General features: G+C 40.6%; 1 protein-coding gene across 9 annotated transcripts in view; it reads right to left on the bottom strand.

Moving 5' to 3' along the window:
• The window catches only part of PRKG1 (protein kinase cGMP-dependent 1), a 668,505-nt gene that overhangs the window by 616,275 nt on the left and 27,120 nt on the right, over positions 1-25,110 (bottom strand). For 5 of the 9 annotated variants that reach the window (XM_083614089.1, XM_083614090.1, XM_083614088.1 and 2 more), the window contains exon 1: positions 18,353-18,613. The exons of the other annotated variants lie outside the window; for them this stretch is intronic. In XM_083614089.1, the coding sequence (XP_083470215.1) occupies positions 18,353-18,510 (158 nt within the window). In that variant the 5' untranslated portion in view covers positions 18,511-18,613. Of the gene's footprint in view, positions 1-18,352; positions 18,614-25,110 lie in introns of those variants that run through there. 9 annotated transcript variants of the gene reach the window in all.

Raw genomic sequence — 25,110 nt, 5'->3', positions numbered from 1 at the left:
GAGCAACCCCATATAACCATTACAGAACTGTTGTGTGTTCATGATGAATTTCCCACAATGTGCCAGTTCTGTTTTACCCTGTCATTTTTATATTTTACCAGAATTGAAAATAGGAGTACAATAAAGGATGGTCAAAGTCTAAGCCCATTCAAGGCTGTAATCTTCTACTTGATATCTCACCCTTTATTCACCCAGCACAAAGCTCTACCCTTCCAATATACCTTCTAGATATTATTGGACTAAAACTCCCATCATCCCTGACTATTGGCCATGCTGACTTGTGATGATGGGAGTTGTAGTCTAAAAACATCTGGAGAGCATCAGGTTGACTAAGAGCAAAAATCCGTGTTGGCTTCAGATAATTTTTGTACCAAATCAAAAAGAAAAAATGAAACATACTTCAAAGTGCTTTGAACCAAAGCACCTCCTTCTACCAAATGATGCAAAGATAGTTGCCATATTTCAAACAGTGAAAATCACAAAAAAGGCCCTTTGGGAGCTATTTTTATGGGAAATCAGCAAAAACAGCACCGACGACATGGGCAGCCTTATGTCCAGATTTTTCTGGACATTAGAACGATTTCCGTCCAGACACTGCTGCCGACTGCAGTATTTCAGATATTTCCAGGAAATTCCAGGTGTATAGTAACTCTAGCAAAGATATGAAGGTTGTAGGAGGGGGGGGAAAGGGAATATGGTTTATTTCACAATTTACTGCCAAGTTACCTGATTCACACTTCCAGAAAAAAAATATGCAAACTGAAACAGAGCTTTCCTTCACATTTTGCACATTCTCTGAATTTTTCAGTGCAGCTCTCTAACCCAAAATGGTGTACAAAATGCATATATCAGGGTGGAAATATGTATTAAAATACATATACAGTGGTACCTCGGGTTACATACGCTTCAGGTTACAGACTCCACTAACCCAGAAATATTACCTCGGGTTAAGAACTTTGCTTCAGGATGAGAAAAGAAATTGTGCTCCATTGATGCAGCGGCAGGAGGACGCCCCATCAGCTAAAGTGGTGCTTCAGGTTAAGAACAGTTTCAGGTTAAGAACAAACCTCCAGAACGAATTACTGTCTTACCTGACAGTAAGAGCTGTTCGACAGTGGAATTTGCTGCCAAGGAGTGTGGTGGAGTCTCCTTCTTTGGAGGTCTTTAAGCAGAGGCTTGACAACCATATGTCAGGAGTGCTCTGATGGTGTTTCCTGCTTGGCAGGGGGTTGGACTCGATGGCCCTTGTGGTCTCTTCCAACTCTATGATTCTATAATTCTATGAATTAAGTTCTTAACCCAAGGTACCATTGTATTGGTGAAATTAACATAAAATAATGCATTGTATTAGGGAGAATTGCTTGGAAAATTACATACAAATAGGTTTATATTATGTTGGATGTGCAGAGAAACCTTAACAATTTTTTGTGAAACTATTGTTGACAAATTTGTCTATCCTTAGCATTGGAAGCAAGAATGTGGAGCCCCCTCCTGGAATCTGCCATCAAAGCAACTACTTGCCATTACATCATAAGAAGGCTGGTCTTGCTTAAAATATCCGCAAGGCCCTTTTTAAACAGCGTGCATTCCTGAACTCTGACAAATATATTTCAACACTGATTTTCCATGTGTCTCCCATTATAGTACAAAAAGGGGGGCACACTGCAATCTTGATGATTCAACTGTTAGAAAAAGGACATGAAAATGGCTTATTTATCTCCAAAGGCCATTTTCCCTAACATTTTTCTGCTTCTTCCTAAAGTCCCAAACTTTAAACCCAAACTGATCTGCAGTTGCTGCTAATTAAGGCAGCCTACTTTTGGAATTATTATAGGTGACTTTCAAAGTTTCTGGTTCCAACTTTATGAGAGGAAGCTATCACTTTATAACAGTTTGGGGGGTAATAGAATGTAAATCTATTGATTGATTGATTGATACATACATATATACTATATATATACTACACACACACAGAGAGAGAGAGAGAGAGAGAGAGAAGAATTGGTCTTAATTTAAGTTCCAAAAACCAAACCAAAACCACAGAGTCTGTACACTGTTCACTAGAGTTATTCACTATCCACAGGGCTAGCTTTTCATGCCCCTATTCCACTGTCCTACAGTTTCCTCTTCCTTGGATATTTATTCTGCATGTTACTAAAACCTGTCTTTAGTTGTTTTTCTTGGTACAGTTTTTAAAAGAATTTTTAATTGATTTTATGGTATGTTTGCAAATTGCCATGTGACTCGTGTGAACAGCAAATCATTATACACACACACAAACATACTTTTTATATATTATATATGTCTATATACACACATATTTGAGATAATCATAAACTGCACTGTATCCAGGCTGAGTCCTTGGTGAGGGCAGGATAGAAATCCAGTCAATATACACTAAGTGCTTTTTTTCTGTGTTTTCAAAAATTAAGTACCAGTATTCACATCTTGCTAAAAGCGCTGTGGGTGCCCACACATAATAGTGGCCATGGGCAGCGAGAAAATTGGTGCCAATATTCCATGCTGGTGAATACTGTCACAAAAAAGCTCTGAATACACTAAAATCCATTTTATTTGGTATATGGTCATGTTCTATACTCAAAAACACTATGCAGCAAAAAGATAGAGATGGGTTGATGGTATAACGTATTAGTATATGCAAATAAGCAAAAACATTGATGCTATGGAGGTTAGAAAAATCTGCCTGGCATTAGGCATTGGGATAAACATTGTCTGAGATTGCTGTCCTATGTACAGTAACGTGGGTGTAAATTGCACCAAAATCAGTGAGACTTAATTAAAAGGAACCTTGCATAGGATTGCATTGCGAGCCCCCTTCAGTTTATCTTCATGAAAAAACTGCTGTGTAGGAAGTTTGAGAATCTATTATCTTGTTCTAGGCATGAATTCATTAACGCTGTGTCCTGTTTACCAATTAACGCCGTGTGTCCTGTTTACAGAGCACAATGTGAGACATGAACAAAAGAAACCAGATTCTGCTCTTAAGACAAAAATAGATTTTGCTCACTTTGAGTTTCCATTATCTAACCTCCCTACGAAAACAGCCTGTTTCTCTAAAACTGATGCAAGAGAGACAACGGCACGTGTGGTTTTTCATGTCTAAAAATATTGCTTAAATATATGTTAACATACATATTTATTTAACTATGTATTTTTCCATCTCTCGTGTTTGGTATGTATTAGCATTTGTGTGTATTTTGTGTTACATCATTAACTGCAAATTGGTATCAAGAAGACGGGTGAGTAAATAGAAGTTGAACTTTCTGCAGTGAGTATGTGGCAAAGTGTTCATGTGATCCCTTCATTTCATGCTCAGATCCCATTTTTACCACCTGACTACTCAACCCACTTTCCAAGAATAGCAATGTGGTGTCAAGCATCCAGAAGACAAAAGACGAATGGAGGCCTCGTCTTACAACCCAAAGACTGTCCCCACTCACTTTAATTAATAGAATATTATGTCAGCTTAATTTATCCCAGTTACTGTACTGAGTTAGGATTTAAGTTGTTAGTCCATCACAACTACCCACTCAAAAGACCTATTTTTCATTTGTGTTTGTATAAAAAATATACTATTCCTAACGGTAGTCACCTTTGTTTTCCTACGCTTGCAGTTTATCCCCCCCCCCCCACAAGACCATGCACTTCTGTTTATAACACAGATTCTTATCAAGCAACATGGAAAACCTTGTCATTGGATCATATGACTTTAAAAGCTAGACATCATACAAACCCAGGTCAACAATCCGAACTTTCTGAAGTTCTGAGGATTATTTAAGGAACGTTCAGCTGTGTGATAAAGTCAATTACTTTCAGTTAAAAATTCTCTGTCCGAAATAACATTTCCCCAGCTAACCTAGCAGACTGGTTTTCAAATGATATCCTTCTTACCTCGCACACATTTATTCAGACCCACAAGTGACTTTTGCCTTGTGCATTTTGTAAACATTGTGTAGACAGTGAGCTGCAATGACCTAGCTATCTGGTCAAAGGGCTGCATGGAGCAGAGAGATACGGCCAGTTAAAGTTTAACCGACAGAACTGTAAACCAACCTGGGGTTTGTTGAACCTTTGGAGTTTGATATGATGATTAGAGTATAACCAGAGTGACACGTCGCAAATTCAGCATAATCAAGGAGAACCCTTCCAGGTGGTGATCTCTGAAATTGCTCAGGTACAGTTTTATTCACTCTGATACCTTATTTAAAAATAGGGGATAGGCTGCTAAGTTTCTTACTGTCAGTTATTATAATTTGTAAGGAAGGACTTAATCTCAGCTTGTTCAGAACAAGAGAAGCATTTGAAATGTAAAAATTCAATTGCATGAGTCTGCAGCTCGCAGGATGTATATGGCTTTGTCTGCAATCATGTGTTTATCATACAATTTCCCCAGTGCTGGTAATCAGTTGTTTACCAGGGGCATGAGAATGTTGATTTTTAGTATTTGCAAAATGCAGACAACTGCTGGGATAGATACACTTAGCGGCAAAGGCTAAAAAGTTGCCTTCTTGTTGTTTGCATGGCTTGCCTTCTCTAGCTTTTCGCCCAAAGCATTGGACATCAAATGCAGACACTGCATCCAGTTTTATAGGAAATGTAGCAAGACCAAACAGCCACCAGAGAGAAATTGGTTGCTTTCATTTAGAAAGAACTGAGGAGGAGGTAAAAGAGGGGTTCCTAACCTCCCCCGCTCCACCAATTCAATTTAGATTTGTTAAAACACAACTCATGGAGGCTAATCATTGTGTGAATGTTTCACTTACAAAGCAGCTACTCTCTAAGATAAACAGAATTCTTGTTCTATTTCTGCATCCATAGCTGTCTGGTTTGTAAGCAAGCACCTCTATGGCTAGCCAAGATAGGTGCCTTTCACTACTGTGTACCAAAGTGTGTACTATAATTTAAAACCAGGGAATGCAAGATAACAAGTAGTATCTTTTAATCACGACTATTACCTCTGGCCTCATGGTGTTCTATTTTAGATCTGGAAGAGATGAACTGAACACCAAATTAAACAAAATGGTTCATATTAAATTGCCTGCTGACAGTTCAGCATTTAATGCAAATAGTGTAGCAGCAAAAGACAGACCCGCTAAATTATTAGCGTTGTGGGCCCAGAGTCACCTTTTGAGGATGACATACATTATACCTGAGGGCAGGGACTGAACGAATAAAGTTATCTGTATTACTGATACGGTGCCATTGCAAGAAAAACTGAACACAACTTAAAGCATACATGGAGGGGATGGGAGAAAGAGATGGTGTATTTTGCCTTATTGTTGCCTCTGTGTTCAATGGATTACTACTTCTTGCTAAAGAAGCAGTATCATGGGCAGTCAAAGGCAGGTAGAGAAATGCAACTACTGTACAAGTGGAACCAGCAACAAAATGTTGCAGAGTGGAGCACACCTATTCAGTGTTCCAGACAGCTGTTTCTTCTTTCAGGAGACCCCATTCCATTCAGCCTGCACCTTGGTTTCTCATGTTTTCCTTCCTAACAGTCAGCATTCTGTAGCCCCTGAGCATGTTCAGACATCCTTGAGCTTTTTTGCAGAACAGTTGGTACGCTTAGATTACCCCACAAAAAAAAAATAAAAAAAATTTTTGTTCTGTAAACTTTGGGGGTTTCCTGACTATGCTGACATTTCTCTCTTGATTGAAGTTGGTGTCATTTTGGCTACACAGGAGAACAGCTCTCAGAGAAATGAGTTTGCTATTAGTGTAGTTCCCATCAACCACGTTTAGTTATCTCATGCTGCACCTTAAAAAGGCAAGCTTTGTGTTTATCTTTATCATGAACTGGATTGTGCATGATGTTGAAGAATACTTGCCTTGTGACATATACATGTGTTGCTTACACACACACACACACACACACACACACACACACACACACACAAGCACACACACACAACCCCTAATCCTATCTAACACAATCAGAGGTGTTTGTTTCAGTATTGGAGCTGCTGGCATACTGTCAGCTGCTATCCTCAGGTAGGAGATCTTGGGCTCTAACATTAATTCTTACTTTCTCTCCCACCCAGCAATGAAAGGAATATTGGCAGGGCAGAGGGGAGAACAGGCAAGTGCATCAACTTGAGGGCTAACTCCCTATTCCACTCTTGGGGGGGAAATCCTAGATTTGGAAGTAGGAATAATTTCTGTTCAAGCCCAATGAATATATACTGAAATTTGCTGGTATCTTATAGTGAGAAAAATCCAATCATGATGTAGTCCATTTATGAATTGCTTGGCAACTGTAGTTCGCAGTACTTTTTGTTCCACACTCAGGCTACATTCACACCGTACATTTAAAGCACTCTTATAGCACTTCAAGGGTCATTGCTTCCCCGAAATAATCCTGAGAAGTGTAGTTCCTAAGGGTGCTGAGAGTTGACAGGAGACCACTGCAGACGGCAACAATTCCCAGCACCCTCAAAAAAGGACCGTTCCCAGGATTAAAGTGCTATAAGCATGCTTTAAATGTATGTAGATGTAACATCTGTTCACCTAAGATGAAGTTGCAGTCTGCTTTTTTTCATTTGTTCCCAAACATACTGTCCTTTACCATTCCAATGCGATTTGTCTAGAAGTGTCTCTGGCAAGTCAGTATTTTCAAGTGAGTTGGTCTATTGATCTGCAGAAGACAAACACCATTTTTCTTATCTTATTCATGGGCACAGTTACTAGGCTTCCAGCAAGAGCAGCTAACAAGCAGCCTACAGAAGCAAAAAAGGGGGGGAAAGCACAGCAGGAGCCTGGAGGGAATGGTAATACACTGGAAACCTGTGTTTCCATCAGATTGAGAAATCCCACGATCTCTATCTTCACAGTGTGCATTGATCTTTGAACAGTCAAGACAAATGTGTCTGCAGATTGGGAGAGGAGGGGGAGGAGAAACCACAGCAGAGTGAAGCATTATGAATTAGACTGTTCCAGCTAGATCCTCAAAGGGAACCGAGAGCCAGCCATTCAAATGAGAGCGCAACATGTAGCACGGCTTGTCAATCTTTGGTTATTTTGGCAATGCTGGCGTTATTATTTGCCCATGGCCATGCAAACAAAAAGGAGCTGGCATCAAAAGAACATGCAGCAGAGGTGGGGTGGCCACAGCTCAGTGGTGCCATGCATGCAGAGGATCCTAGTTTTATCCCATTCTAAAAAATAATAATAAACACAGATATTAACCAACACTACAAGACTATTTTATATATTGGCATGACGAGCAATGATTAAGATGAAAAAAGATGGTAATGGGATAGTTATCTTATATAATCTAATGCTGTAATCAGTTGGTTTAAAAAAAACAACATGGGGAGAGGGCTATTGAAAACTACTAGCCATGATGGCTAGGCTCTACCTCCACATCTGGAGGCAGCAATGCTTCTGGATGCCACTGGCTGGAAACAACAAGATCTTGTACTCAAATACTGTTTGTGGGTTTCCCCCAAGCAGTAGGTTGGCCACTGCAAGAACAGGATACTGAACTAAATGGGTCATTGGCCTCATCCAGCAGTCTTAAGTCTTAAGTTATTATTCCTTAAGTCTCAAGTTATTATTCCTTAAAAAAACCAAAACCACTTACTAAATGCATAACGGATGACATACTGTTAGGGAAATATAACCCACCTCCCCACCCCAACCCCAGAAATGAAATGCCACAGTGAGCAATAAGGAATATGTTTCCCCAGTTTACTTGGGAACTCTTACTTACGTACCATATATATGAAATGAAGAGAATAAGTCTTGTATGCTGGCTAGAGTGCTACCTTAGACAAGGAAGACTCAGGTTCAAATACCTGCTCAGCTATGAAGATCACTGGATAACCTTCAGTCAGTCACCATCTGACTGAAAAAGTCTGCTGTTCTAATCTAGACTTGAGTGTATAAAAGGGAAGAATGGGGTTAAGTTCCCCGGTTCAATCCCAGTGTCTCCAAGCAGGATTTCCTCTCTGAATCCCTGGAGAACTGTTCCTGGTCACTATAGACCAGGGGTGGGAAAACTGTGACCATCCGAGATGTTGCTGGACCTCAACTCCTTTTTAAATTTTCTGCTAGAATTGGATGTGATTTGGAGGCATGGTCTCCCCCTCCAAGGGGATGAAGCTTTCTGAATTTCAGAATACTAGCTGCAGTGGTTGTCAGTGTTTGTAAAAAGCAAAAAAAGGGTTCTGACCTCCCTTTGTCACCTCAGCCCGGTCCTCGGACCCTTGTCAGCATAAAAGAGTCCACGAGAAAAGTATCCTTGCAGAGTACTTTCTGCTTTTATTCTTAAAAGTCTTTCTGCAAAAGCGACTGACCAACTGCACACACATCAACACTACCAGCTTTCATTAACTAACTAACTAACTAACTAACTAACCAACCAACCAACCAACCCAACTCAACACCAAACTAACATTTCTCACTCTATATATACAACCTGGTGCAGGCCGCTGACTCATGCTGACCCAGCTTTTTTAAGCATTAAAGAAACAGCGGCCATTTTAGCCGTGACAGTGGTTCTCTGACTTCACCATTTTTGGGTGGGTAAAATATAAATCATGGGGTGGAGAGAGCATGGGTCTGCAAGAAGACTGGGGTGGAGAAAATGTGAAAAACAAAACACCCAGTAAGAACTCTTTTTGCCCAAGGGTCGCTGGTGTGAGGTGGACTTATGCCCTGAGGTATTTGGGGAGATATAATGAAGATTTCACAGGGGAAAGCATAGATTCGCATGAAAAGCAAACACTGTTTTTAACCTCCACCAAATCCCCGTGACTGGAATGCCCTGGAAAAATAATTCACTGTGATTAAAAACTAGATCTGTCTGTCAAAATGAATTATCTTCCCCGCCTCTCTATCCCCTGCCTTATAAAGCTCTGGTCATTTCCCGAGTCAGCTTGGTTGTGTTTTTCAAGAAAAAGAGGGAAGAAATGGTTGTGAAATTTTTGGACAGTCGAGGCTACAGAGTGACTGCTCAGAGTCCCTGATCTGCCTTGAGATGCCTTGTTAATTGTGAAGTCTGACTTGGAAACATGAGAAACTTCTCTGCCTCCCCTTGATTTGCATAATTTGGGGTGCACATGTAAATCGGTGCACATTCCTAGCTGCTACTTCTTCTCTCTGGGCTCATCTCCTTCCAATCAGCATCTTATGCAGAAACACACTGTGTGGTCTGGTCTGTGGGAGAATAATTGGGAAATGTTGCTTTGGATGGCAAAATAGTGTCAGTCAGGTTTTTCCTTCCCTTGGTGATCGAAAATATGCTATGTATTACAAAGTAATTTAGATACAGTCATGTGTATTGTCTGAGGTTTTCTGCTGGTTTCAGTGCTCTGAGATACATTCCCAGAAGATGGGAATTTAATGGGTGTCTAGACAAAGGGAGCCTCTATTGTACTCAGATTTAATTATTTATTTTACTTGTTGCATGAGCTGACAATGCCCACATCAAAATTATATTAAAAGGGCAAAAAGATTGTAAGTATTTCGACTAAAAAAAGGAGAAATTATATTAAAAGTCCCCTTCTGAAGCAGCTTTTGAATGGGAATAAAAAAGATGCTCTAATTTTAACTGGCCAATAGAATCCCTTTCTTTTTGTAACACTGCGCTTCCAATTCTGAGCTACAAAATACTAAGGAAATTAGAGTCTTAAAAGCAATCTGATAGTGAATAATATCCACCCTATAACAATTTTGCAAACATGGCAGCTTCCAGTGTTTAACAGAAGCCACCTTAGAAGAAGTGAGATACTGTAAATGTGAAATGGTAATGCAACTTCAGACAGTACTTCACAATCAAACAACAATTAAAAATTGTTAAATTCCCCTGTTAAAGCAGGGAAGTAATTTGATAACAAAGGCTTAAACTGGATATGAATGGGGCAGCCATATGTATTAATGGGTATGCCTGCACATTTTTGGGGGGAGTAAAAAAGTGCATGGGTGAGGGTAGCTAACCCCCCCAACACACCCCAGACACTTATACTTCACTGGGTGGTATTCAGCCAACTGTTACTCAGAGCAGACCCATTGAAATCAATGTACTTGACTAAGTTGGGTCCATTAATTTCAGTAGGGTTGACTAAAACTTAGTTGACTACCACACACTGTGTTCTATGACTTCAAACATTTGTATCCTCCAATCCAGGCTTGCTTCTGGTATCACAACACATTCCCATTCCCCTGTTTTATATGTGAAAGGGGCAGATACATACATAAATCCATGTATCTGCCCTGTTACATCTCGTTTCACTCTTACCTATCAAAGCATATCCTCCAGCATGTTTAGGGCAAAAACCGGGACACACATCTTCCCAGCTATGTTCCCACGTGAGTCACAGGACCCACATGAGATCACAGAGCCCAGAAAAGTGCACTTTGGGACTCTGCAATCTTGTGCATTTGCGGGGCTCTGTGATCTTGCAAAAACAGATTGAAACAGTCGAGAGGTATGTCAAACTTATTTACCTAGTTTAAACATTTTAAATTATCCTTTGATGGTAGTGGCTTTCCAAGTTGAGTGTTATTGTTTTCAGATTCATCTTACTACTACTAAGATGGTGTCTGCTAAATTCTGGAAGCTACTACAGTTTGCAAAGCTGTTACAGGCTAAATATGGCCATGAAGCTGGGTGGTCTTAGGCCAGTTACTGCCTCTCAGCCTAACCATCCTCACAGAGTTGTTGTAGAGATTAAGTGTGGAGGAAGAGAACCATGTACACCACCTTAAGCTCCTTGGAGAAAAAAGTGGGATAGAATGCAATAAATAAATATTATCCATCACTCATTGGTGCTAACTTGAGCATTATTTAATGTAGATTCTCTCCCCCAAATTAAAACTTCTATTTTATGCTGTAATTAGGATGCAGTCCCATACCCACTTACTATCCTAATACAAACAGGTTCCTAAAATTTGAGTTTCTTTGTACAGGTGTTCATTCCAACAGCATTGTTTACATAAAGTCACAAAGCCATCATTATTTACTCAAGTTATGTACAGATCTCAAACTGACAAAGCAAAACAAACTATCAGTTTTCACGTTGGTTTAAAATCACCAACCACTGTCACACAAGCAGGATATGTGAAGTGGTGAAACTTTCATTATTATATTACAAGGGGTAAAGGTAAAGGGACCCCTGACTGTTAGGTCCAGTCGTGGCCGACTCTGGGGTTGCGGCGCTCATCTCGCTTTATTGGCTGAGGGAGCCGGCGTACAGCTTCCGGGTCATGTGGTCAGCATGACGAAGCCGCTTCTGGCGAACCAGAGCAGTGCACGGAAACGCCGTTTACCTTCCCGCCGGAGCGGTACCTATTTATCTACTTGCACTTTGACGTGCTTTCGAACTGCTAGGTTGGCAGGAGCATTACAAGGGGAAGGAGCTCCATATATACAAAACTCCAGCAAGTAGTAATGAAAAGAGAAGGGAGAGATAATAGTTTGCCTTAAAACCACACACTGCTTTTGTTAGGGCTAAAAGGCACTTCTCTACATGTGCTGTTGCTTTTTAATGCAAATTGCAACAGCAGGATGAGGGAGCTGAAAATTAAAAGACCAGAGAAGGCATGGCAGGTGAATTTAACCTCATCCTTTTGTGTTGTGATCCAGAGGGGAATCCCGCCAGTATTTGCTATAGGTAAAATCTCCCACTGACATGAAACACTAACTTCAAAAGACCCACACCAAAGGAGGAAAGCCTTAAATTTCTTCTCCACACCTGCTCTCAGCCCATCAGCCTCCTTGCCCCCCACAAACTGATTCAGCTCACATTTTTAAAATAGTGCTCATTAGGCACATTTAGATAAACTTAAGGCCTTAGATAAAGGTAAAGGTAAAGGTAAAGGGACCCTTGACCATTAGGTCCAGTTGTGGCTGACTCTGGGGTTGTGGCGCTCATCTCGCTTTACTGGCCGAGGGAGCTGGTGTACAGCTTCCGGGTCATGTGGCCAGCATGACTAAGCCGCTTCTGGCGAACCAGAGCAGCGCATGGAAATGCCGTTTACCTTCCTGCCAGAGCGGTACCTATTTATCTACTTGCACCTTGACATGCTTTTGAACTCCTAGGTTGGCAGGAGAGGGACCGAGCAACAGGAGCTCACCCCATTGCGGGGATTCGAACCGCCAACCTTCTGATCGGCAAGTCCTAGGCTCTGTGGTTTAACCCACAGTGCCACCCGCGTCCCTTTGTAGATAAAGTAAGGGCCTAACTATACATGATGCCACAATTTAAGGAAATAAACATTCCAAGGGGACCAATGGGATATTCCACCCCCCACCCCCCTCAGTGTTAATTGCTATGCTGGGTTGTTAACCGAAAATATGGCCCATTAAGGGAAAATGGGCCAGGTGCCTACAACAGCCACCATTGCCCCTCAATGACGCAAGTTAATGACGTGTGTGTGTGTGTGATACTGATGTGATTGAGAAACATGCCCACACATTCGTGGTACAAGAGGCAGTTCATTGGACTTGACCATGGGGGGGACTTTTTGTTCTCTCTCTTTTTAAACACAACTTCTCTCAAAGCCTACTACCTGAAATCACACATTCCCTAAACACAACCATTCCCTGAAGAAGGCTTTTCTGAAACATGACCCAGTCATGTTATACAATATTATCTGTACAATTGTAGAAATTGTATTGTTTTTAGTTTATTGAGTCTGTGTCTTATGTATTTCATCTTTTCGTACACCACCTGGGTTGCTTGTGGGTGTGAAGTGTTTTATAAATCTTTAAAATAAAATAGCCTTTATAGTTCACTTTGTAGTGAGGCCTGCTGTATATTTCTTGTCTGAGAAATCTACAAAGTCCCCCCTTGATTCTCTTTGCTTCGTTCAGGTGTTGGATCTTCTACTTTTGTTTTCTAATTCTTTTGAATGATTCGTGTACAGTGTCCCCACCCATATTGTGGTGCTTTCTTTTTCAAAAATATTAATCTGCTTAATTTATCTCAAATTTGATTACAGTGAGCACCCCTAATTAACCTGATTTTTTGGTGATAATCACTCACAATGGAATCAAATCAAAAATCCGGGGATGGATTGGCCGGCACACAGAAAGAAGCTACCCTCCGCACATTAATGCAGCGCACAGGATATAGTTTGATTCAGGTAGGAGTTTCCCTGTCAAATTATTTCTCCTTTGGGACTGCTAATTTAAAGGTAAATTAGGCACCCCAGCTAATTTAAAGGTAAATTAGGCACCCCGATCAATGACTTTCAGAACTTAGTGCTTAAATAAGCTGCCTCTCCCTTCCCACCCACAATGTGTATTGCAAAAATATAAATATTATTCTGTTATAAGGTACAGTACTGCATGCAATGGGACATTTGATTCCTACCTATGCTGCACCTGGTGGTATTCCAGATACAGAATGTGGGGGAAACCCCCATGTGATCAGCAGCCATGCAATCTCCTTCAGGAGGGTGTGGTCTTCCAGAGGGTTCACATTCCCACAACTGGAATGAAAAAGGAAGCAAGCAGCGGTTGCATGGTGAGGGCAGCATTTGCATGCACTTACAGCTTCACATGATAGCTCTACAGTCAAGCACTACAATGTAAGCAATTTAATTGGCAAAACAAAAGTCCACTGCAACCATACAAATCCTACTATCTGTATATTCTACCCTCTCAAGTCTGTCCTGGTCCCACAATCTCAAGTGGGCTATGGGACAGTGTTGCTTTTGGGGGGGGCACCAAATATATTGACTTGGCTGAAGTCTTGAACTGTGTCCCCTCCAACTGTTTTGGACTAAAACTCCCAATTTTTCTAAGATACATCTAATGAAAGCCAAGATGCAAGAACAGACAAAAGTTATGACCAGGCAAAGAAAACCTTCTGGTGTGTATAAAAAGATATGCAGTGTTGAGAAGAATTAAGCCAGTTTTCACAACATCTTTTGTTCTCTTCAATTCAGGAAAATGGCCAAAGGAAATATGGAGGGCCGCCACCAGGCTGGGATGGACCACCACCAGAAAGAGGCTGTGAGATTTTCATTGGAAAATTACCCCGTGACCTCTTTGAAGATGAACTCATCCCGTTATGTGAAAAAGTAATGATTTAAACTGGGCAGATTTCATTCACACACACACACACACACACACACACACACACACACACACACATTCATATTCTAGGAATTTGACTGTGCAAACAGCAGCAATCCTGAACCTCTCAGCAGAATCAGGGTGGTAAAATAGAAAAGACTCGTGCAGCTCTTCACACATAATAGGACAGGCATGTTTCCTACTCTGAGAATGTCTCTAGTAGGAAGAACACTGCCATATGGGAAACTGCCAGTGTGCCACAGTGGCTCAAGCATTAGCCTTCTGTGTCTAAAAGCCCAGGGTCAAATCTCTGGTTGACTATAGCTATAACTAGGTGGCCTCACAAAAGTCCTACCTTTCAACCTAATAGTTGCTGAGTGATTCTTATAAGGCCAAGATATTGCTTTGAGCTTCTTAGACTGCAGGTTTCCCACGGTCATCTAGTTGGAACAGAATGGGAGACTACATGGGCCTTTGACCTCATCCACCAGGGCCTTTCTTATATTCTTATGATGCAATTCTGAACAAAACACAGTTCTAATAATTTGCATATGACTATGACCCTGTGTGGTTTTAAGTACTTACTGGAGGTCGCTAATTTGCAAATACAATTCTCAAGTCAGCTTCCAGCTTCCGGGGTGCAAGCCACAGAAAGCTAAGTATATAGTATCAGGAGGACTTTGTGTGCGCAATGCCTAAGAATGATTTCACAAGTGATACTAAGAATACTTTTTAGCCTTGTCTATGCCACTTCTAAGTGTTGTTAGTGAGATATATAAAATGGAAAGAGAATTTTTTAACTGAATGTAATTATGGAGCATATGGTGCTATTTTCATTTCCAGTTACGGGAATTTTGAAATGCTAATTCAGATCCAGATACCCCTTCACCAAAGTAGCTGGAACCAACCACAAATACTTACAATAGTTTCCACTGCTTTATATAAATGTTTTGAGCATATTTTATATGTCTGGTAACTTGCATCTGATGAGGTTGACACTTGCTTCCTCTCGTCTCCTGAGACATTAAATGTGTTATGTCTTTAAAGGTGCCACAGGATTCATTGCTGTTTTTTCTTGCAGCGGACAAACTTCTGTAGCTTTTGGATTATGTATTCTCAAAGCCCATTTATAAAATACCTAAACAAGTCAATTGCTTTCTATGCTGAGATACCACATTAACCAATCCACGTTCATTTGGAAACATCAATTCATATTAAGATTCACAATGTAAACCCATAGGTTAAAATGGGGAGCGCCAGAGCAGTTTATTACATGCTCAAGGCTGCCAATCAAGCAACAGCCACCATATCACTTCATCACTTATTCCACCTGTATCCCATTATCTTGGTTGAAATGTAAGTGCAGAATCAGGAGAAGCAAGGAAAAGTTGGTATCTTGAACTAGGTTGTATTGTTTGTAATACTGATATTGACAATACTAGTGACACCCATACAGTGCAATGGACAGAGTTTGGGCCTGGAAAGACCAGGATTTGAATTCCTGCTCGGCTATGAAACTCAGTGAGTAATCAGGTGGCCAGGTGGCCTGCACTTTTGATATTCATATAGAAGATGGAATTTCAGCAAGTGAAATTTCCCTCTTCCACACAACTCTTAAATGTGCAGCAGCACAGTCTTCTTTTGCACCTGCCCCCCTTGCCAGATGTACTTCACAAGTTTTTGTGGTGATATCATGGGAATACGCCATATACTCTCTTGAACTCCTTGGAAGAAGAACAAGAAGCAAACATGATAAAATAAACAGTACAAATCTTCCTCCAATAGGATTATCCCTGCATTTTGGGATCTATGTCCCATTTTTTATATTCAGCACTGTAATAATCACTTTCTTGCAGCTTAGTTCTGAGTGATAGAACCTCTGAATATGGCAGAGTGAGCTCTTTAGACATGAATTACTATAATTGTGTCCTGAGAGAACATTCTTATAGCCTTTATTCACATCATTGCTCCCATTAACATGAGTAAAACCATTTTTGACAGTACCACCTAGAGATACAAGCCTTGGCAACAGGGTCAAAGGTTTCTGCGATGAGACAAAGTATGGGGGGAAATAATGGGTGGATGGGGTAAATATGACAAGTCCTCAACCACAGCCCATTTCCTACTTAGCCAAAAACAAGTATGGCCACTGCTCATGACAGTGCTGTTAAAGATGTGGAAAAAGAAAACTGCATTGCATGAGTATTTAGCTAAATCTTCATGTGCAATGGAGCATTGTCTTTTCTGCTGTTATCAGAGCTTTGGTTTTTGCTGTCTGTGGAACTGGAATTGTTCATCAAAATTTTGAAGTGTGGTTGCAATGCCCGTGAAGACTACTAAGGGCATCATTAGCACAGACACAGTCCTGCGTCATATGCCAACACCTTCTTGTTTTGATGCCTTGTAGTGATTCTTAGTGAGTGCACAAACCATGCTTCCCCTCTCATGAGACACACCACCAATATGCAGGGGCAATTGGCTAGTGGTACAGTATTTATACCCAGGCTTTTAATGAGGGCTGGAAGGGTTCCAGTCATGATAACCCTTTGGGTGAAGGCAAGACCCGGCAAATCCAAACAGTAGCTAAGTAATATAGGGTGTGTTATTGTCTAATGTGTGAAAGCTGCTCTAAGCCAGAGCACCCTGCAAGAAATAGATACACACGTGTGTGTCCCCCATCCCAAGTTTATGGTGTTATCTGCACACAGGAGCTCAGTCAGGGTGTTACCAAGGTGTGTTAACTGAGGTCATTTGCTTTGCTAACCTGCCCAACGGCTCCAGCTCAGCACAGCCTGGACTTCGATACATGCTGCCTCTGTTTATTTTGACTTTGTACATGGGTCAGAAAGCAAATCTTGAGTAAAATGTGCTCTGGTTTATGGTCAAGGCAATGGCCAAGCTAATCTAGAATGAAGCAGAAATACAAACAGAATCACAAGAACAAGAGAACTTTGTCCAGAGATGTTCTCTAGTGCAGATAAAAGCTCCCTTTCCGTGCTCGTTTATGGAAGTTCATGCTTTTGCTTTTGCAGATTGGAAAAATCTATGAAATGCGGATGATGATGGACTTCAATGGAAACAACAGGGGATATGCTTTTGTGACATTTTCTAACAAACAGGAGGCCAAAAATGCAATCAGGCAACTGAATAATTATGAAATTAGGTAAGCATTGTTTGTTTAGTAGTTTTGCATATCTCGCTGACACCTGCAAAGCAGGTCTCAATTTGAATATAATGCAACAAATGCAATAAAAGTTGTGCTCTTTAAAACAAAACAAAAAAGGGAAAACTATAGAAATTGTCTTATATCAAGTTGGACTATTGGCCTGCTTAGCTTAGTATTGTCTACAGTTATTAACACCAGGAGTAGGTCTCCTTGCCTAAAACCATGTGCAGCAGAACAAAGCGTCATGTTACTAATCAGCAGCTGAAAAGCCTGTGGGCCATGTCTGTATGCCTAAGACTCCACAGCTGCCAACTAGAAGCAAGAAGGTCATGGAAGGAAAGTGGCCTTTGTGGCAAAAGAGAATTCAAGAAGGCCAGTTTGGGTGCAAGAGGAGTTGATCCCCAACTCCACTGACAAAGTGATACTATGAGAAGCATAGTTGGTGTCTAGAGATGACTACTATTACTACTACAACAACAAGAAATCATTACTATTTTTGTCACAGAATAAATACACATCTGTTGATTATGTGTTAACTAGTGCTTGTTGCATGTGAAACCTGATCTTGTTAATATCATTATTTTTGGTGAGAACTACTTGCATGAGTAAATTCTCTAGCCCAGGGATAGCCAGTGTGATATTCACCTGATGCTTTACCGCTCTCATCAGTCCCAACCAACATAGCCAATGGTCAGGGATGAGGGGACCTGTAGCAGAGCAAAATTTAGAGAGAACCACCCTGACTATCCCTGCTCTAGGCTACTCTTAACATTTCTCCTCTAAAAAAAAAAAACCTCTGAATTTTATTGCTAAGTAATGAAAACTGGGTATTCTGCAGCCCTTTATATCAGGGCACAGGTAAACTCAGCCCTCCAGATGTTTTGGGACTACAACTCCCATCACCCCTGACCACTGGTCCTGTTAGCTAGGGGTGATGGGAGTTGTAGTTCCAAAACACCTGGAGGGCCGAGTTTGCCTATGCCTGCTTTATATTTTTAAGGGCTGGTTCACTTGACTTCTGCTTGACTAACTACACTGTTCAGAAAGTTTGACATGAGAGCATTGGCTCTAAACTGTAATCATGGGTCAAGATTTCACAAAGAGCTAAGCCTGTTTCACCATAAAAACAAACAAACCTGGAACTGTTGTTTGTATGCAGGAATGGTCGACTCCTAGGGGTTTGTGCCAGTGTAGACAACTGCCGTTTATTTGTAGGAGGAATCCCGAAAACGAAGAGGAGGGAAGAAATTTTGGCAGAGATGAGGAAAGTTACAGATGGTGTCATTGATGTCATTGTATATCCCAGCGCTGCCGATAAAGCCAAGAATCGTGGTTTCGCTTTTGTGGAATATGGAAGCCATCGGGCAGCAGCTATGGCAAGGCGGAAACTGCTGCCAGGTAATGTGGAAAGAAAGGGGATTTTAGCATGTCTTACACTTTTCACTTTTCTCCATTACTTATGCCTATTGGCTTTTAGCTATCGTTTGTGCCTCTTTTATACAGTATATAATTTGAACATGAATAGTGGAAAAATTCCCCTAGGATTCAGTACATTATATGCTAGCATTTTAGGGTAAGCGTTAGCACAGTTCTGATTATTTCACAAAGTGAAGCTTCACTCACAGTGCACGCCTGAGCAATGAAGAAATCAAATAGTAACTATGAGAGCCTGTGTGTTCCCATCTATATGCAATCAATAGCACATTTTACAATTGTGTAAAATCATTTTAGCAATAAACTTAAGTAGAGAAAACCTGTATTGTCAAAATCACCTACTTAATGGGTTGTATCTAAGTTACACTCAGAGTAGACACACTGAAACCAATGTACTTGATTTTAATGAACTGTTCTTGAGTAGGACTTAATTGGACTTCTTCGTCCCATTATCTTTCATTTTATTTATTGTCATAGTTGTGGAATTCTGATTACTCCACAGGAAGGATACAATTATGGGGACATCCCATAGCTGTAGACTGGGCAGAGCCAGAGGTTGAGGTTGATGAAGATACAATGTCATCAGTCAAAATCCTCTATGTGCGAAATCTTATGTTATCAACCACGGAAGAGACAATTGAAAAAGAATTCAACAATATTAAACCAGGTAAATAAAATTTAAAAGGCAGCTTGGTCAGAGTTGCGCAGAGTTTGTTGGTAAACTAATGCAAGAACAATAAACTGTTTTTCAAAAGTACTAAAAGGAAATATTTTTTATGTGGGAATATCAGGAAAGAAACAAAGCATTTTCCATGAAAAATCTAGGATTGAAAAAAGAATACCACAATTTACACGCTACTATGAGACTATATCTTCTCCACTTTCCTCTTGTGGATCCAGAGTTAAACACTAGAATATATATGCTATATAATATACTAATATAATTTAGGAAATATATATATAGGAAATGTTTTATTATAATATATATTTAGGAAATATAATAAAATATAAGAAATTTATTTCACTCAGGATGATGCATTAACTAGAAAATGCCCAGAATGGATATTTTTAATGGGAGAAATTGGCAATCCTCTGCAAGTTTGACAAGAAAACAGATATGCTTTCTCTTACTCGTATGAAGTTTGACTACTGACTGCTTTAAATCATATGAAATCTAAGATGTTACTAAGTGCTCAGGTTTCAAAACAAGTATGGAATGTTCTTAGGAGCAATATTTCACTTTTATAGAATTCAGCATTGCATTGCCTTTCAAGAACTCAGCAAGCTCATTCTTCAAGACCTACACCCCAAAGATTTCCTGCCCACCCTTCCAGCACATAGAAGATGGCATGAGCAAGGCAATGTCATTCATTGCAATGTCAGGAGGCAGTGGTGTAGTGGTTGGAGAGCAAGACTAAAATTAGGGGGGGACTCAATTCAAATCCCTACCAAACCATGAAGCTCACCTTGCGCTAGTCACCATCTCTCAGCCAAACCTGAGGATAAAACTGGAGGGGGCACATACACACACCATGCATGCCACTTTGAAGTCCTTAGGAGAAATATTTGATGAAAGGATATAATGATCAAATTGTCAGACCAGGACTTGGAACTGGCACACCGCATAGCCAGCATGCAGATTATTTTTGTATTCTGACCTGTGCAAATAACCAAGTTATGGCATCATTGGTGGCTCCTCCACTCTATTAAACTGGACTGCCGGCTGCCAGAAGTTAGGATTGTTCCATAAACCAACTAACACTCAGTTTTGTTTAATTGCATATGCTTGGAAGAAAGCTAACCACCCCCCCTTTGTTTTTTGGTTCTGCAAACCCAGGACCTCAATTAACATTTTTAACAGACCATACTCTCTGAAATAATTTAATAAAATATTGCATAATCGGCCATCAAAACAGAAATTAACAGGCGTAAAACTTCCATTCCGTTGCGCAGAACTCTGAACACAAATTCTCCAGTGGCTCATTATAGGCCCAAAGCTACGATATAAAAACTGAGTGATAAGAGAAGCAATTATACTCAGCTTCAAGTCTACATGCTTAGCTAAAGATATAGCTTCTGTGAGAGGATATTTTTTAAGCTTTATTTTTCCTGAAGTTATATGTGTGTTTATTCAATATTACAGTTCTGTTACTTTGGATTTTTACTCTTCCTCTGTCCCTGAGGGGTTCACAACAAATTTAGTAGACGTAAAATACCCAAGTGTTCAGAAATCAAAACCACAGCCCAAACATGTCCACCCATGGCACCTCATTCTACCATTTTCCCAGTGCCATGTGTTCATCTATTGTTGTGCATTTAACTTTAAGTAACTGAGATTAGACACAGGAACTTTGCTGGTAGTCGCTTCTGCTTCTTATCTATCAGCAAAGTTATGATTCGGGCAAGAATTCTTGGGAAATTCCCACTCATCCAGAAAATCGGGTTTCAAATCTCGAGAAGAAAATCTGGAACATTAGGTTGTGAGGATTAAGTAAGGACTGAAAACCTTCCCATCACTACCCACCCACATCCCCCTCTCTAACTATGAACCTCCTCACCATAAAAATGTTTTAACAATTTGAGATAGTGTAGAAATATTTTGCTTTTAAGCTAAACCCTGACCTTCCTTAAATTAATTACATCAGGCTGACATCCACACACAAAATCAGACCATGTCTCAGAACTACTTTTCACATGCACTTGGGGAGAGGGTGTCTTTATGTTAACATGATGCTTCCTAATAGGTGGATAAGCCAATGTGCCAAGAGGTTCATCATACCCATTTTAGGAGCACCTTTCTGCAGACCAAAAGACAAAATAAGCAAGACTGGGCACATAAGTAAGTTTCTATAAATGGTCCATGGCTTGCAATGCCCAGATCTAATATTTATTTTCCATACAATATTTTAAAAAAATTAATCATATTAGCATGGCAGATTAATGACCAAGGACACAATTCAAGCAGACACTTTCTACTGTAGCAATATCCAAGACAGACCTAACCTCCAAATCTTTTCTACAGGGTCAGTGGAACGGGTGAAGAAAATCAGAGACTATGCATTTGTGCACTTTAATAACAGAGAAGATGCTGTTGAAGCCATGAAAGTGTTAAATGGAAAGGTAATGCTGCATTAATTTAGTATTGGCTAGAAGGGATGTAGAGAGAGTTGCATGTATATGGCAAAATAAGATTTTACACTGTGTGTATATGTGTGTATATGCACTATAGTGCTAGCAGAGGCTTGCCAGAGTTATGCATGTTTGACCTGGATGGCTTTGGTTTACGCTAAAGTTATTTACTGGTCTTTCAAATCTGTGATACTTGTTCCATTGTTATGGTTTGGATCTTGACACCATTGCAGTAAGACTAAAATCATGCTTCCTATTTATGGTTCTAGAATTGTTCCAAGTACCAGTGCAAACCATTCCCCTTTCATTATGCAATTTCCCCTCCCTCTGGAAAGGTCAACCGTCAGATTACAATTCATATACCACTTGACTGCCACTTGCCCACTGAGCAATCGTGTTGGCATATCCAAAGCACCAGGAATGCATGGTACTGGCATGGAAACTGCCCATGCACCCATGTGATGGCAGGCTTTCAAACATCATAATCCTCCTACATGGACCCACTGTTATATGGAGACATCTTCAATAACCTTCTACATGAGGGCTCTTAGATGGGAAACGGCAGGGCCTGTAGGGGTGACCTCATATGAGAGGAAGCTCCATACAGAAGGAAGCATCCCTTCAGGTACTGTGATCCCAGATCATATCTGAGATGTGAGAGGTTTAGTATCTGCCACAGTATTGGAGAGTGTATTCGTGCATTGATATGCCTCATTTTTCTGTCATGTCTTTTTTTGTTTAAAGGTAGTGGATGGCTCTCCCATTGAAGTCACATTAGCCAAGCCAGTAGACAAAGACAGCTATGTTAGATACACCAGAGGCACAGGAGGGCGTGGAACAGTGTTGCCAGAATATACTTATACATTTGGGCACGTATATGATCCTACTGCAGCCTACTTGGGAGCCCCAGTATTCTATGCACCTCAAGCCTATGCTGCTATTCCCAACCTTCATTTTCCTGCTGCGAAAGGACATCTCACCAACAGGGGCATTATCAGGCCACCATCCATCAGAGGTAATGCTTGCTCACTGGAAGTATATAATGTTACCAGTACAGCCAAAGTTCAGAGGAATCTTGTTTACATCCTTTATAGCATGGCAAGTAATTACATCATTGCAGTAAAAAACCCCAAAAACCTGGGCACTTTCTCTCAGATGGTAAGGCAACTAAATAATAGCTTCCATAGGCAACCTGAGCGCACAGGTAGGTTGGGATCTGGCATTCCTTCAGGTAAGCACCAGATATTTGAACTGTGCTTAGCAAAAGTCAACGTTCTGTTGCATACCTTCAGTTTGCCTTTAAAGGAGGAATGTGGCCCTCCAGCCAGCATAATCAATGATCAGGAATGGTGGGAGTTGTAGTCCGTCAGTACCTAGAGGGCCACAAAGCCCTAAAGCTTACTACAATGGTTCCCCTTAATACAGTTGTCTGTGCTACCACATATTTTATTATTATAGTTCTCTATCCTGCCCTTCCTCCAGCAATCTGTGGATGTTGCTTTACTCACGCTCCCATCAGCTCCAGCCAACATGGCCAATGGCCAAGGATGATGGGAGTTGTAGTCCAACAGCATATGGAAAGCCACAAATTCTCCATCCTTGCCCTAACAGTCTCTCCCCCCCCCCACCCTCTTATTTTGCATTCACATCTAACTTAAGTACCACCTCTCCCATTTATGAGTCTCCACATAAAAATTAGACTTTAAGCAAATGAAAATAAAATTGCACAAAGAATCTTAAACAATGCGGTATATGTCCTCTATAACTCAATGGGGCTTACCTCTGAGTAGGCACATATAGGGCTGCACTGTGAGGGATGAATTACTAAATTACATACATGTGAGTGTGTACCATCCCATCATCTCAGTTGGAATCTGTGATAGGATTGGGGTGGCATATAAAAAGAAGTTCCTAGTTTGATGAAAATGGGATCAAATGTAAACACCGAAACTGATAAATTTAAATTTATTCCTTTGTATGTTGATCAGTTTAATTTGTAGCTATTGCTCTTCATCCATAAAATGGGGATAGATTTAAAAATGGGTATAATAAATCAAAATAATCTGTGCATGAGCTCAATGGAAAGGTAAGCTTCATATTAAGCCAAACAGAAGAAAGGAGATGAGGAGAGCAATATATAATTAATATGTTTTTACCCAAACCACCATGCAAATCACAAAATGAAGACTGGCCCGAGACCTGGCTTGTATTATTAACAGTATGCCTGGAATTCAGTGCAAAATGATACTGCTGGAAGGATGCACTTGTGGTGTATACATTGCAGCAGGCTGCAGTTCCCCAGTTCACATTGTTTTCTTGACTGAGGCCTTTTTTTAAAAAAATGAACCCAAGGTGCCTGAAGCTTTGTGAGCTAAAAATTACAGATACTAAAAATAACAAACCCCTCCACAAGGTACAGTCCCATCGGTGCTTGTGCATATCCATGCACATTATTGCCCTTCACTTCAAAGGCAATAAAGGGATTCTGTGCTTTGAACATGGCTACTTTTCATTGAACTATGTTCTGTAAACACGGAAACAGCACAATAAACTTTAGTATCAGAGGCATAGGGCTGTATTCAACTAAGTTCTACTCAGAGGAGTCCCACTGGAATTAATGACCTAAGTCAGTCATGTTTCTTAACTTCAGTGGGTCTAATCTGAGTTGGACTAGCATTGAATGCAACCCATAAAAGCTTTACTCCACACTGGTGGGGCTAAATATATTAAAGTGATTGAAAAATTGTCTACGCAGCACTGTCAAAATCTTCTGCCTGAGCTCAGCCACATCTCCTTATCTAACTGTAGGGCTTGCCTTGCCCAACAGTTGAGCTGGTCATGGTGCCCAATAGAATTTTATATCGCCATCACCAGTCTCTGTAATCATGTGTCAGTGTGTGGGATCAAAGTCTTCCAATGAATTAAGAATCGGAGATTTTCCGGTAATTTGATTCAGTTTAATACCTTCTTACATTCCTAGAAATTTACATGAATGTACCTGTAGGGGCTGCCGGAGTTAGAGGACTAGGAGGACGTGGCTACTTGGCTAACGCTGCCCTGGGTCGTGCATACCAGCTCAAGGGAGAGAAAAAAGGGGAGGACAAGCTCTACGACCTTTTGCCAGGAATGGAGCTTACGCCAATGAATCATGGCAGTTTAAAACCGCAAGGAATCAAACTTGCTCCACAGGTGGGTAAGACATATTTAGAATAAATGATGCTCCAGCTTTTGGCCAATGCATGTGTCTTTCTGTTAGCTCTAGATACGTAAAGCAGATGTAAAGAAAAATAATTCCTGGGGTTCATCTTTGTCTTCCTAGTGGCTATGGGGT

Source organism: Podarcis filfolensis (genome assembly GCF_964270895.1).
Source record: "Podarcis filfolensis genome assembly, chromosome: 5".
NCBI lineage: Eukaryota > Metazoa > Chordata > Lepidosauria > Squamata > Lacertidae > Podarcis > Podarcis filfolensis.
The sequence above is the reverse complement of the archived record's forward strand: the minus strand, read 5'-3'. Positions and strand labels throughout refer to the sequence as shown.